Source organism: Prosopis cineraria, unplaced genomic scaffold, assembly GCF_029017545.1.
Source record: "Prosopis cineraria cultivar Desert tree isolate PC_DT_omini unplaced genomic scaffold, ASM2901754v1 PC9, whole genome shotgun sequence".
Lineage (NCBI taxonomy): Eukaryota > Viridiplantae > Streptophyta > Magnoliopsida > Fabales > Fabaceae > Prosopis > Prosopis cineraria.
The window spans coordinates 32354514-32369626 of NW_026555340.1; the positions used below are offsets into that span (position 1 = coordinate 32354514).

The following is a 15113-nucleotide window of genomic DNA, read 5'->3' on the forward strand; positions in this document are numbered from 1 at the left end:
TCTCATTTTCAAAATACATTACATATCATTATTAAAAACTATAATTAGTTGGTCACCTCAACCAATTACTATTATAAGTCACTATTGTTAACTATTAGCAATTATAACTGTTGGCTGATTTTTAGTTATAAAACTAAATTTTAAATTAACACGATGAAATGAATCTTTTTTCATTTTGTTTGAAAAAAAAATTAAAAATATATTGCAAGATAATTTTTAAAAACAAAAAATAAAAATGGAAACAAAACCAACGTTTAGTTTACATTAATCGATAATTTTGAACAACGTGCAAAACCTGGAACCTGTTATTGCCGGTGGCTTGTTTTAATTAGCAGCGAGTGGGCGTCGCACTTACTTGCCATAATTCGTGATTACGTGACTTTTCCCCACTTCCAAGGGTCGGCCTCATCCTCAGATAATGTGAAAGGTGGTAAAGCGGCTCTTCCTATTCATCTCGTCCTTCCCACATCCTGTGGTGCTAAATTCGATTCCATCATTTCATGTCCAGGCAAAAAAAATAAAAGTTGGATTCCATCATCGTGGTTGTCCGTTCCAGGCTTAATACCGCAACAGGTAAGCGTGACTCATACACCTATCTTTTCCGTGCGCTTCATTCTTTTTAGTGTGAAACCCATGTCAGTAAATATTTTGAGGGAAATAAATATAATATTTAATTTATTTAAAGCACGTTCTTTAATTAATAGAGTAAAATTTAATAAAATAAAAATATAATTAAAATATATATATATATATATATATATATAACTTACTTAATCTTTTATATTTTAGATTAAACATAATTTTTTAAAAAATACTTTATATTGTAGTTTAGAAGGATTGCATGCTTAATGTCAATGTTTTATTTAAGTTAAATTTGGGTGTACTTTTTTTGTTCGAAAAACAAAGCTTTGGGTGTACTTTTGTCCTTTATATATCATTTAAAAATTATACAAAAAATTAATAAGTTATCCTCCCTGCCAATTCTAGATAAAATATTTTTAAAAAAGATTTCTTAGTTCATGTATAAAAATTAAAATATATACATCCATTTCAGATTATAAAATACATTTAAAAAGATTTAGCGTCACTAAATTTAAGATGCTTCAACAAAAACAATGTTTCATTTATAAATGCTTTTTTAATATTATACTTCCCATTATATTATCTCTTTTTAATATTCTTTCACATGTAGAGTATGAAATGAAGAGCATTTTTAGAAGTTTATATTTTTATTTTAAAAGAATACAATTGTGAGATACATTTAATGAGCTTTGTTAGTATCTATAATTTTATTTCAAATTGTTACTCCCTCTGTCCCTGTATATAATGTGTTTTTAACTGAATTTCACATACTAATAAAAGTTTGTTATTTGATTAAAATCACATTAAATCACAATAATTTTTTAATTTTGCCTCTAATAATGTCAATTAATATTATGGTAGCAATGGCCAAAGTACACGATTAATACTAAAAAAATATCATGATGCATCTTACATTTAGGAACAAGATACGTTTTTATGAAACACGCTATATATATAAGGACAAAGAGAGTATCTAAATTGAGATGTGGAGGGAGTATCATTATGTAATACCCACTTCATCTCAAATTACAAGACATTCTAAACAAAATCACACATACTAGGAGTATCATTGTGTGATACCCACTTCATCTTAAATTATAAGACATTTTAGATAAGATCACACATATTAATAAATCTTATTAAATAGTAAATGCACTTCATAATTTTATTTTTGAGAAAATGATAGTGAAATTTCTCCAAATTATGCAAATGACAATTTAATTCCTTAAAATGTTATAATACTAATGAAGTTCTTAGAAACTTCTTTATCAATAACTTTTTTAAAAAAGATATCACTTTACCCTTATTGATAAATTATAATTTTTTATTAAATTATTACAATTCTTTGAAGGAAGGTTGTGATTCTTTAAATAAAAAGTTGTGAATACAGTTTTTACTTTGAGAACTTGCTTTTTAATAATAGAAATTAACTTGACAAATTGTGATTTTTTTGTTCAATTATTGTGATTCATAGAATAAAAATTGTTATTCCTTAAAAAAAAGTTATCATTGGGTTTTATTTTTTCATAACAACAATCACATTTAATAAGTTATGATTTCTTATTCAACTCTTGCAATTTACAAAATAAAAATTATGATTTCTTAAATAAAAGTTGTAATTGGGTCTTGTTGTTTTCAATAAAAGTAAATGGATCTTTTTTCTTAAAAATTTATTGATAAAGAGATCTCTAAGAACTTCACTGGCGTTATGACATTTTGAGGGTTCAAATTATCATTTATATAATTTGAAGGGATTTTATTATCATTTTTTATTTTTTTTTAAATATAAACTTAAAAAAATATCTTTCATTTAATGCTCAATTTATAAAATAATATTAAGGAAAGCATATAATGGAAGGAATATTATTAAAAAATATCATTAATGAAAATTTATTTTTGTCAAAATATCTTATATCTTCAAATCTGAAGCTCTCCAAAAATGTTTTATAACTCTAGATAAAAAAAACTATTACTCCCTTCGTCCCAAATTATAAGGTACTTTTGAATGAGTTTTTCCATCACTTTGAATATATTAAGGTTTTATTAAATGTACCAATTTTAATACTATCTTTTCTCTCTCTATAATTAATTTTTGTCTCTTATCTTTTCAATGTATTAAATTATAGATATTTTTAAAAGTTTATATTTTTATTTTGAAAAGATAAAATCATTAAGTATATTTAATGAGGTCTATTGATATGTGAAATTTAATTTAAAAATATTTAATAATTTAGACGGAGAGAGTATTATTTAACAGCCAGCTTTTATTATCTCTAGGTCTAAGTCATTCAATGGCTACTCTGATAAATTGTCCCTGGGTCATATTTTAACTGAATGGGTTCATCACCTTGATGTTTAATGAAGTTGATTGCCCCGATTCTTTTTACTAAACAACTAAAATTGAAATATTGATTTGTTTCTAATAAATTAAATTTGAAAATATACCATTTTTTCTAAGAAGTTAAGTACTGTAGGTTATTTTAAAAAAAATTACTCCTTACATAGTCCCTTCCTAGTCCTTCATCAAGCAAAAAGAAGACAAGCATACTTCAATTATGCTTGTACAGATAAATACGTGGACCCCTTATCAATTATAATTAGTTCGTGGATAGGAGTAGTTGAGACTTGAGATTCATTTATTTCTCAATAAAGAGATACATTTGCGTATTCTCCAACCTACTTTTATTTTGACTATTATCAAAAAATTAGGAATGAGATTGAGGGATGTTTGGTTTAATTAGTTAAAGAAATTGAATCAACTTATTATAAAATCATGAGATCAAGTTTTGAGATATGTTATATCACGTTAAATAAATATGTTGGAGGCATTATTAAGATGCCAATGAAACTATCATTTGTAACAACGACCCTATACAGGGAGCTATCATCACGGACAGAGAGACACACACGGGGGGGAGAGAGAGAGAGAGTCAATTTTATTGATTATTGTCAGATCGCGATAAAACCCATTTACAAATAAGAGGGTATGTGTTGAAGCCTTTGTCTATATAGGTTTAGGTTTGACTTAAATTATTGTAGAACGCACATACAAACATAGTTGTTTTGTGCTTAATGTTAAAGACTCTTGAGAAAGTACGGTGTTACAATAGCCATAGTCATACTCAACTCATGAATTCACTTATTCAACCACATACATACATAATCACATTTTCCATTTATTATCACAGTTTCCATTATAACATGCATTGATTAACCACATGTATACATTTCTCATTTCAAAACCACATTTCTTAATTTAATTCCATCCCAAACTATTTTAGAACACACGTACAAATATGCCATTCACCCTGATGCATGGTACATTCATCATAATAGATAATATAGTCGGTCAAGCCTGTGTTTGGTCTACTCTACCAAGTTTGATAATGATCCAACATTGACTTGAGCCCAATTCTAACCCTGAACAAGGTTCCCATGAGCCATTAGTAATCCCTAACTACAATTAACTTAAATAATTCATCATTTTACCAAATTACCCTCTGTTAACCTAATTAATCTTGGTTAATTTTTTCAAGGATGTTATAAAGCACAAGCGAGAAAAAGTGAGCATGATATATATTGAGGTGAATATATTAATAAATCATTTGAGATGATTTAGCCATATACAAATAAGGTCGTAGGAGATATCATAGAGAGAGTGGAGAGATAGCCTTAAGTCTTATAAATAGGGGTGGGGGAGATTAAAGAGAACGTTTATGGAAGCTGTTGAATGAGACTTCTTGGTTAATACTAGTTGTAAAATCTTAATCAGTGATAGAGTACGATGGCATCATTCAATCCATGCAATCAACCCCAACTAGTAAAGTAAAACTTCCTGTTATTGTTGTTGTTGCATGCACACTTAATATGTTCTCATAAGAGGAATTTAAGAAAGTACATTATGATATGAAATTGACATTAGGAAAATTATCATAATGTAAAATGAATGAAGCAAGTAAAAAGTTATAGGGAGATTATTATTATGTATTGCTCTAATACACTCTCTTCAATCCTTATCATATCTTATATATGGGGTGAAAAAACAACTTGCAACCTACTAAACTTGCTCATATCTACGCAAAACAAGTGGGCTAATTCAGCCAGCCAGCCTGTATTCATTATAAACATGCAGGATTATAGGTTACCCATCCTAACTCGTTTATAGGTTCATATATAGAAAAAATTTGCTTGAAGGTCTAGTACTATCATAACATATTGCGTTGCATACACACAAGTGACTAGACAACACTCATGCACTAATTATTTACTTCTTCTCTCAATCTTGAGAAAGTTGATTAAAATCATTCCCTCATAGTCTCACTCTCATCATCTCATACCCGTTTCATTACTGTAAGTATGACTCTGTGACCGCAATAGCATCTTGCTCTCTAGGCTCCATGATTCCACCTCTTGTCTTGTCCCTTGATTCTTCTCATACCGTGACTTACTGCTTTCGATACTTCATGCTTTCTCTTACTTGTCAGTACTTTTACCGACAGATCTAAACTTCTAAACTCCAAAGCTCACACTCAAACCAGATAAAATTGGAATGCTTATTGTCCTTTGATTTTTTGCTTCCCTAGAGTAATTCAATTTCCTCTCTCTGGTAAAGTGCACTTCTTAATTCTGGATAAGTGCTTGCTATTTGAATTTGTACCATACTCATTAAAATATTTCAGAATGTTGAAATATTCTTGAATTAGTACTTATTCATTTGTCTTTTTTAAATTTTTAATTCAACATAGGAGACTATGAATTTTAGACCTCTACCTACACCTTACTTGGTTTTAACCACCCAAGCGTCGTGGCTTTTTACATGAGTTACATTTTAATGAAAAATGTGAGGGAAATTAAGCTTTTTATCACTTATTGCTTAATGTAAGGGAAGATGGATTGTTTTTTGGGCCTAATATGCTGTGTTGTTGAAATTTTGTGCAATTTCCGCAATTAATGAATGTAAGGAAGGATATTTCCAAGTAAGGAATTTGGTAATATTTGAGCTTGTATCCTTTCATGATGATAACTCTTGAAATGGAATATCAAAAATTTAAACATGCCATTGATATTTTTTTTTTAAAAAATGCTACATATGAGTATAGGTTGGCCCAGCCAGTTTTGTGCAAAACAAGAGCCCTTTATGCTAGCTTATTTCGCCCATTGCTTAGGCCTAACTTATATAGCACATTTTAAAAGAGATAGATGATTTTTATTATAAGTTATCTGATGTGTTACTGAATTTTTCAATGTTATTCTTATTTAAAGTTATTGACTATAGGAGAATATATAATATGAATATGAAAATTTTGTCTTTTAAATACAAATAAAATCATAAATTTATTTTATTTTGTAGATAAAATTAATAGTTTAATCATTTTTTTAAGTTGAATAAAATTCTTAAAAATATCTTGTAACAAGAAAAATGAGGACCAAGGGTGTACTATTCGTTTGTATTCATTATATATCGATTACTTCCATCGATTTCATTTATAAGTAATTTATACCATCCTTATCAATATCAATACAATAAAAATATGTAAAATTTTAAATATAATCCTTATATAAAAAGCAAAAAGTAAATAAATTATATAATATTATTTATTGTCTTTCTCTTTCATTTTAAGAGTAGTTTAAAAATTTTAATTTAAAATAAAATAATTTTATCAATTAATAATTTGTAAAGTAAATTAGATTATATTTATAGAAAACGCCTAATATATAAAATTGGATGGAGTATTCAGTATTCACGAGGGAAAAGCACCAAATTAGCACGGACGCAAAATGGGTGAGATGGGGCCTCGCAAACCACGTGGCGAGGGATCATTGATGAATCGCGATCCCGATCTAGATTCTGTCCAAAGAATCTTTTCTGCGCGCTTTGGCCGTTTCGTTTTTTCCCCCCTTCTAAATCTCGCTCTTTTCTCTCACCGGTCAGGCAGTCACCAAAGCACGAAGCCTGATAATCGCAAATTAATAAAGCAGTTAAAAAGTAATAAAGGCCAGATTTTTTTTTTTTTAAAAAGACAAGGAGCCTCTATAAATCCAGGGTTTCCCTTGTTGATTGTCCAAGCCAAAGCATACGGCGAAGGGAGCTAATGCAGCAGAGAGGCAGAGTCCACAACCGAAGATCCAGGAGCTTCACAAGGTCTAGACTCGCCATCGAGGGTAGTTAAATTCATCTTCCCCTTATCTCTCCATACCCCTCATTCCTCTCTCTGCGGATTTCACTTCTTCTTGCATCGCTTCGTTTCGCCCCTCGCATTTTCTGCAATGGCTTCAATCGCTGCTCAAGGTATGTCCTTCCTCGTCAATTTTATTTGGCTTTCTTCTTGCGGGATCTTTCCAAGCGGGAATTTAGAATTGACCTCAGTTTTTTCGTCCGCAGGTTTGGACGAGCGTCAGGTTCAGAAAACTTACTGGACGGAGCACTCAGCGGATTTGTCCGTTGAGGCTATGATGCTTGATTCTAAAGCGTCGGATCTTGATAAAGAGGAACGTCCCGAAGTAAGTTTTGTAGTTTTCTATGGTGTCGTTCTTTTTGCTGCGCCGTATATTTTCAGTGATGTTTTTTTTTTTGATAGCATTGAAATACCGCAGTGAAACCTTCTTTTTAAAATTATTGATTTGTGATATATTTTTTGGTTGTTCATAATACTAGACGTCTTTGTGAAAATGTACTTAGAAAATTAGAATTATTTTAATAAGACTTCGGTCAAGTCATGATTTACCCATGTGATGTGGCCGAAATCGATCTATCCTGTGTTCTGAAGCGTGTCAGTGACCCATGTGATTGGCTTCTTCACTATGAATTTTTAACAAAGATAATTACATAAATGTCCCATGGAATCAATTTTCTATCTCAAGGTTTTAAAAAGTGGGTTCAACAACCAAACCAGCCAATCGTGTTATGAAACATGAGCGTTCAGTTTTTAGGAAGTGAGACGGGATTGTGTGTTTAACTTGAAAATACCATAAGTATTTAGGAAGTAACAAAACATATCAAACTGGGTTGCGTGACACTATTTGAGGTAACTGATTGTAGTTCAAATCATCGGACCGTGAACTGTGAAATACTCCAAGTCTACTCTCAATTTTTTTAACTATTTGATGACAAAAGATTGTTCCCTCCGCCTCCTTACCGGGGTTTCGAGTGCTTTCTATGTACATATTAAATGTTGAAGTAGACTATGTTTTCATCTTCAAGTAGATAACCTATACAGTCTGTTGAATTTTTGATATAACGTTATTGTGGTATTGTTCTTTCCCCTTAATCCATGTTTGATTTCTACCTGATATTTGGACTCAAATTTTTTCTTTTCAAGAAAAGTGACTAGTTCTTTGGTACGTCACTACTTCAGATCCATCGATATCACATGTAAAAATTCCTCTTTTTCTTGCGGTCATACATGTAAATTTGCATATTTATTTGTTGAATTTAGCTTTCTCTACGGAAAGTATCGTACAAGGCTTGCTAACTTCAGTATCTGTCAATTTTGGTATCACTTGCATTGAGATTTTTCCCCTTTCTATTGGAAGTTAGAATCAGTGCTTTTGTAACCACTAACTCCACTAAATTTGTCCCCATAGGTACTCTCCTTACTACCAGCATATGAAGGAAAGTCGGTTTTAGAACTTGGAGCAGGTATTGGACGATTTACAGGTGAATTGGCTCAGAAGGCTGGTCAGTTGCTTGCTGTAGACTTCATTGAGAGTGCAATAAAAAAGGTACGATCAGTCTCTTGACGCTCTGGATGTTGATAATTGACAGGTCTCAAACCGAAAGTTATCGTTCTACTGTGTAAAGGATGCCCTAAATCTTAAATATTATACCTTCTCTGCAGAATGAAAGCATCAATGGGCAATACAAGAATGTCAAATTTATGTGCGCTGATGTTACTTCTCCAGACTTGCATATTTCTGAAGGATCAGTTGATCTGATATTCTCTAATTGGTTGCTTATGTACCTTTCAGATGAAGAGGTATTTCTTTACAATAAAATTAATTCTAGAGAAAAGTAGCACAAACTTTTATGGCATTATGATCCATTAAGGTCCGCTGAAGTTAGCAGAATCTATAAAGTGATAGCTTGTGGTTTTTGGTAATAGCTGCTGGGATGGAAATTACTCTTACACTTAGATTCTGTTGTCATGCTTTCTTTTGATCGTTTCCTTCTACTAGTGATGATAATATTGGGGCATTTAAAGTAGTTGAAGATGCTTGGATCAATGATCTCAGGAATTAAACAAGATTATTTCTTCAATTTTCTTTCAAGGATTGAGTTGAATATCATCATACGTTCTGTTCGGAGATTAATTCTTCAATGTTTGGTGTTGATGATTGCTCAGGTTGAGAATTTGGCGGTAAGGATGGTCAAATGGTTAAAAGTTGGGGGATATCTGTTTTTTCGAGAATCTTGTTTCCACCAATCTGGAGATTCGAAGAGAAAATACAACCCTACTCATTATAGGGAACCCAGGTTTTACACAAAGGTTTGTTCTTTAAAGTAAATCTATCTTTCCTCCTCGATGAATGCAAAAGAAAAAATGATGGATGGAAAGAAGAGCATGACATTTATCCAAGTCCCATTTGGAGTGTCATTACTTGTAATTCACGTTGATTTACTGCTTGACTCAGACATAATGAGGAGCCTTTAATGCCATGGCTGAACCTGTTCCAATTAAATGTGACCTTGAAGAGTCTTTTCTTCTTGCAGGTATTTAAAGAGTGCCATATGAGTGATGATTCTGGGAACTCCTTTGAACTTTCTCTTGTTGGCTGTAAATGCATTGGAGCCTATGTGCGAAATAAGAAGAATCAAAACCAGGTAAGAACACGGAGCTCTTTATTGCTGCAATCTTCAATTTCAGTCTATTCAGTGGACTGATATATTTTACATTATCTCTATCATGCAGATTTGCTGGATTTGGCAAAAAGTTTGGTCACAAGATGATAGGGGGTTCCAGCGGTTTCTTGATAGTGTTGAATACAATCATAAGGGTATCTTAAAATATGAGCGTGTTTACGGACAAGGCTTTGTGAGCACGGGGGGAATAGGTATTTATTAATTTATTATTCCCCCATTAATAACTTGCAATTCTATCGGGATTTTAATTTTCCTCGATTAAGATAGAATAGAATTATGATTTTTCTTAACTTTCCTCAAGAATAATCTCACCTAATAATTACCTGTGTATGAGAGTGAAGGAATCTGAACTTTCAGTTTTTTGTTCAATAATGAAACTGAACTTAATGACTGACTGAAAAGCAGTCAAATGGTTTGTACCATGATTGCCTGATGGGACTTTCTTTTCCTTGACAATGGTGGCTCTGTGGCAGTCACACCATAGATTAAGAAAATAATGCATGCATGTGAGGAAGAGATCTGTTAATTAATGACAAAAATTTGCACTTTTAACTCTGGCTCTGGCATAATATTTTTTCTGGTGATTTTTACTGTAATTTAACTAGTACATTGAGGTGCCTTTGCTGACGTGTTTATAGTTCTAATATGTAAGGGTACTTGTTGTGCAGAAACAACAAAAGAAATTGTGAAGAAGTTGGAACTGAAGCCTGATCAGAAAGTACTAGATGTAGGTTGTGGTATTGGGGGAGGCGACATTTACATGGCCGAGAATTTTGATGTTGAGGTTGTTGGCATTGACCTCTCCATAAATATGATTTCTCTTGCAATCGAACGTGCTATTGGACTTAAATGCTCGATTGAATTTGAATGTGCTGATTGCACTAAGAAAATATATCCTGAGGGGACATTTGATGTAATCTGCACCCTTGATACCATGTTACACATCCAGGTGAGGAACTTCCTTTTTGTTCAAATGTTACCGGTTTTATCGACTCTAAGCTTTACAAAATAGAACAGATATCTTTTATCCTTTTCACGTCTCCTGCATGGAGGTCGAATAAGCCAAAACATAATCTATCTTAATAATAGCAGATCTTTCAGGCCAAATAAAAATAGTAGCAGATTTTATACAGTGTGCGCCCTTTAAAGAACAATACATAAATAAGATACAAAATCCAATTTCAACAAATCGTATATTCCATTTACACCTTTTTCAGGGGTGCTCTACCTCTCTTACTGACTCGAGGTAGAGAATTGGCACTGTGCCCTAACTACCCTGCTTTAGTTACTGTTATATTAACAAACTAACTACAATAATCCCCTCCCTATATGTTACAACACTGTATTGTATTATACTGCTAACTTTCTGCAAACTCTGTGTTTTTACAGGATAAACCAACATTGTTCAGGTCATTTTATAAGTGGTTGAAGCCTGGAGGTAAACTTCTAATCACCGATTACTGTGTAAGTGCTGGTGGCCCGTCGGCGGAATATGCTCAGTGCATCAAGAAAGGAGGATATTACCTGCACGACTTAGCAGCGTATCGTCAGGTATTTTGCATGTTCTATTACTGTCATGATCTAGCTTTCCGTTTTGCCTATTTAGATTTGATCGAATTATTTCGCAAATTAACTTGTTTTTAGCATAACAAGTCACTTGCATTAAAAATCGTCTGCAGATGATCAAGAATGCTGGATTTGATGATGTCATTGCTGAGGACCAAACAAATCTGGTTTGTCTTTACTTTGCTTGACATTTAAATTTTTATCTTTCTTCTGGAGTTCTGAGAAAATTATTGCTTGTACGCTCCAGTTCATGAAAACTCTGCAGCAGGAGTTGAATGCCCTTGAGAACAACAAGGAAAGCTTCATTTGTGACTTCTCAGAGGTTGGTCTCTCCTTTTTGTGCCCTTGAGGGACCTGTTTCTTTGAAGTTTGAGGTACTCATTCTTGATTCGTTAATTTCAGGAGGAGTACAATGAAATTATTGAAAAGTGGAAGGCAAAGAAGAACAGGGGTGCGTCTGGTGAGCATATATGGGGCTGGTTTGTTGCGACTAAGAAATGATGCTTCACTCCCATTATATAGGGTAGGGTTATGTAATAGCTAGAGTTTACTTTATTAGCATTGCGGAAAGAGAGTTTTCCAAACGCTGTTTTGGACACCCGACCGGTGGATTAGACTGTGTCGTTCAAGTGCTGTAGCACAAGACAAACCGTTTGAGCTTTGTATGCGGTGCCCTTTTTATGGGAATATTATTATTGCTTCCACTCTTTAATCCACAATGACAAATCCTGCTATCTGCAACGTAAAACTAAATCGTTTTTCAATCTCCAGCCTTGACTAAATAGTCTGATTATTATAATTATAAGCAATATAATAATCTTTTCATCCTCATCTTCCCCGATCCGGCGATCCTGTGTTTATGGTTTCTTTCTGTAAAATCCCAGTTGAACTTCTCATCTCTCATTTTGGGCTCAACGGGATGGAAGGGGCGGAGAGAATTTAACGACTTGGATTTAAAATAATTAGATCGATATTCTCTAATTAACTTCCCTTGCTTTTTCTCTCATATCTTCTTTCTACTAGAATTTTATAACTCCATTCCTCTATTTCTTTGTACAAGTTCATTAAAATCTCTCTTCCTCTTTTCCTTCCATTTTGAACCCAACACGGTTAAACTTTGCTGCAAGCTAACAAGAAAGAGGGCAAGTGAGACCTTTCAAAGCTTCAAGGGAGGTGACCAGAAAAGAGAACCCTTGTTCTGTCTCAGAAGCTAGCTATCGGATTAAAAGCCATAAAAACTCTCATCATACTGCAGCTAGAGTAAAAGGAAACGATATATAGAAAGTAGTTAAGCCCCAAAAGTACAAAACGGACACACAGTTAACTGTAAGCAAGCCACCGCACCGAAAGCATAACATTGACATGTGCATAAGGAACGCATGCACACTTCTTTGAAATTGCCGGGCATCAAATCAAACAATGCCACTGAACAGATACATGGCAACAAGACTGAGTTATTGATTTGCTAATGCTTGTAACACGCGACATAGGAGATTGGGAGAATACCTTCAGGTTTCAGCGCCTCCATCTTCTTCTTCTTCTTCATAATCTCCATATCCCTCAGCCGTGGCCTCCTGATACTGCTGATACTCAGCAACAAGATCGTTCATGTTACTCTCTGCTTCAGTAAATTCCATCTCATCCATTCCTTCTCCAGTGTACCAGTGCAAGAAGGCTTTCCTTCTAAACATGGCTGTGAACTGCTCGCTCACCCTCCTGAACATTTCCTGTATAGAGGTTGAATTCCCAACAAAAGTTGAAGCCATGTCAACACCTTTGGGAGGTATGTCACAGACACTAGATTTAACGTTATTGGGGATCCACTCAACGAAGTAGGATGAATTCTTGTTCTGAACATTCAACATCTGTTCATCTACTTCTTTTGTGCTCATTTTGCCTCTAAACATGGCCGAGGCTGTCAAGTAACGCCCGTGGCGCGGATCAGCAGCACACATCATGTTCTTGGCATCCCACATCTGTTGTGTGAGTTCGGGTACAGTCAGTGCACGGTACTGCTGTGATCCTCGAGACGTTAGAGGAGCGAACCCCACCATAAAAAAGTGAAGTCGAGGAAATGGGATTAAGTTCACAGCTAGCTTCCGCAGGTCTGAGTTGAGCTGCCCCGGGAATCTTAAGCAACAAGTGACCCCACTCATAGTTGCTGATATCAAATGATTCAAGTCTCCAACTGGAAGGAAACAAGATATATAAACATAGATATCGGTTATCAAGAAGAACAGAAATTTTATTGATGGGCTTGCAAGGATAAATATACAGTAAATACTTACAGCTTGGCGTAGCTAGCTTGAGAGTTCTGATGCAGATGTCATAGAGTGCTTCGTTATCAAGGACCATACACTCATCAGCATTCTCCACCAACTGGTGAACAGAAAGTGTAGCGTTATAAGGCTCAACCACCGTGTCCGACACCTTTGGAGACGGGAAGACGGAGAACGTAAGCATCATACGATCTGGGTATTCCTCTCTGATCTTTGAAATGAGCAGAGTTCCCATTCCAGAACCTGTTCCACCTCCCAGGGAATGGCACACCTGAAATCCTAAAATTATACCAAACAAAAATATTCAGTACAACTATAAAACTAAGCAACCGATTGATAAACGTCCTGTCCTGCATAGAAAAATGGTAGACCGTCCGTCCAATATTCTTCTGGACATCACCGAGAAACAGAAAGATATTGACTCAGCAGGCACAAAAATTTGAAGAAACTTTCGATCAAAACCCACGTTTCAGAATTTGAAAATTGACTTGATCACAGTAGAAGTCGTATCTTGATCAGGGATCACTTTGACTGAAATTGAGGATAAAGGAGAAAGCACGAAATTACCTTGCAAGCAGTCACAATTTTCAACGTCCTTCCTGACTACATCGAGGACGGAATCAATAAGCTCAGCACCCTCAGTGTAATGACCCTTGGCCCAATTGTTTCCGGCACCGGATTGGCCGAAAACGAAGTTGTCGGGTCGGAAAATCTGGCCGTAAGGGCCGGTACGGACAGCATCCATGGTGCCAGGCTCGAGATCCATGAGCACCGCCCTCGGCACGTAACGCCCACTGCTTGCCTCGTTGAAGTAAACATTCACTCTCTCAAGCTGAACATCTGAATTCCCTGTGTGTTGCCCTATCGGGTCTATCCCGTGCTCATCGCACACCACCTCCCAGAACTTTGATCCTATCTGGTTCCCACACTGCCCTCCCTGGATGTGAAGAATCTCACGCATTTTGGCCTAACTCACCAGGGGTAATATTGGATCTTCGTGGATATTTCTCTCAACTATCACTCAATGCAACTGCCTGGAACGAAGGCCATGGAGGTGGTCGTTATATAGCGATAGCAAAGAGTCTTTAGGGAACAATTACAGGAATGTCCCCGATAATGAAGAGTGAAGATGACATCGGACGGTGGCCGGAGGCCGACTGCTTTCTTTGGAGTGAGATGTCTGTTAGCGCAAAGCCGCATCATTGACTGCCATTTATTTGCTGTTGTTTAATTTGCACATCCCCGCCGGCTTAACAAGTAACAAGTTGAGTGACGATGACAACGGTGTAAGACGGTAATCAGAGCCCAAGGCTCTCTTTTTTTAATCTATCAAACCTTTCTTCTGGTTTGACTTGACTTGGGAACGTCTATATATGTCACGAGCTGGCATGCGAAACAATATCTTAATTAGCCAAGTTCCGCCAAATTAAAACCATAATTTAGTCTGATCTAAACAGCGACATGATTGATTCGATTAAAGCCCTTGGCGATGTAGCAACCTTTTTTACTCTTAGGACTAAAATGGCTTTCTTCTTGTCAATATATGCGATAACGTTTATTTTATTTGGACGGCTATAATAAGTTTTATAATAAGGTTTACGTTGAAGTAAAAACACGATCAAGATTATTTGATTAATTGTGATACGAACAAATTTTTTATGGGATAGTTATTCCATATTCCTAGGGCATTAAGATAAACCAATGCAAAAATTCAAATGTGTATGCGTTGAAGTCACCAATGTAAACTCAAATGGGCATAAGCTGAACTCGAACTAGCTTTCACTTGGAAGAAGCCCGAAAACAAAGACCAGAAACTTTCGCCTGCG

General features: G+C 34.7%; 2 protein-coding genes across 2 annotated transcripts; one reads left to right on the forward strand and one right to left on the reverse strand.

Moving 5' to 3' along the window:
* Positions 1-6633: 6633 nt before the first annotated feature.
* LOC129319465 (phosphomethylethanolamine N-methyltransferase) lies at positions 6634-11720 on the forward strand. Its single transcript, XM_054964538.1, has 12 exons — positions 6634-6871; positions 6965-7083; positions 8167-8304; positions 8421-8558; positions 8925-9068; positions 9293-9403; positions 9492-9633; positions 10111-10391; positions 10832-10993; positions 11122-11175; positions 11256-11330; positions 11411-11720. Exons 1-12 carry the CDS (start codon positions 6850-6852, stop codon positions 11507-11509), a joined length of 1485 nt encoding a protein of 494 aa, XP_054820513.1. The 5' UTR covers positions 6634-6849; the 3' UTR covers positions 11510-11720.
* Positions 11721-12264: 544 nt separating this feature from the next.
* LOC129319466 (tubulin beta chain-like) lies at positions 12265-14547 on the reverse strand. The gene is made up of 3 exons (XM_054964539.1): positions 13855-14547; positions 13297-13566; positions 12265-13196 (listed from the first exon to the last, which is right to left on the reverse strand). The coding sequence occupies exons 1-3, from the start codon at positions 14246-14248 to the stop codon at positions 12517-12519; spliced, it is 1344 nt and encodes a 447-aa protein (XP_054820514.1). The 5' UTR covers positions 14249-14547; the 3' UTR covers positions 12265-12516.
* Between the last annotated feature and the right edge of the window lie 566 nt (positions 14548-15113).

Coding starts and splice junctions, on each gene's coding strand:
- LOC129319465 (XM_054964538.1), top strand. CDS start 6,850: ATGGCTTCAATCGCTGCTCAAG. Junction 6,872..6,964: donor GGCTTCAATCGCTGCTCAAG/GTATGTCCTTCC, acceptor TTTCGTCCGCAG/GTTTGGACGAGCGTCAGGTT. Junction 8,559..8,924: donor TGTACCTTTCAGATGAAGAG/GTATTTCTTTAC, acceptor ATGATTGCTCAG/GTTGAGAATTTGGCGGTAAG.
- LOC129319466 (XM_054964539.1), bottom strand. CDS start 14,248: ATGCGTGAGATTCTTCACATCCAGGGAGGGCAGTGTGGGAACCAGATA. Junction 13,567..13,854: donor AAATTGTGACTGCTTGCAAG/GTAATTTCGTGC, acceptor GTATAATTTTAG/GATTTCAGGTGTGCCATTCC. Junction 13,197..13,296: donor CAAGCTAGCTACGCCAAGCT/GTAAGTATTTAC, acceptor GTTTCCTTCCAG/TTGGAGACTTGAATCATTTG.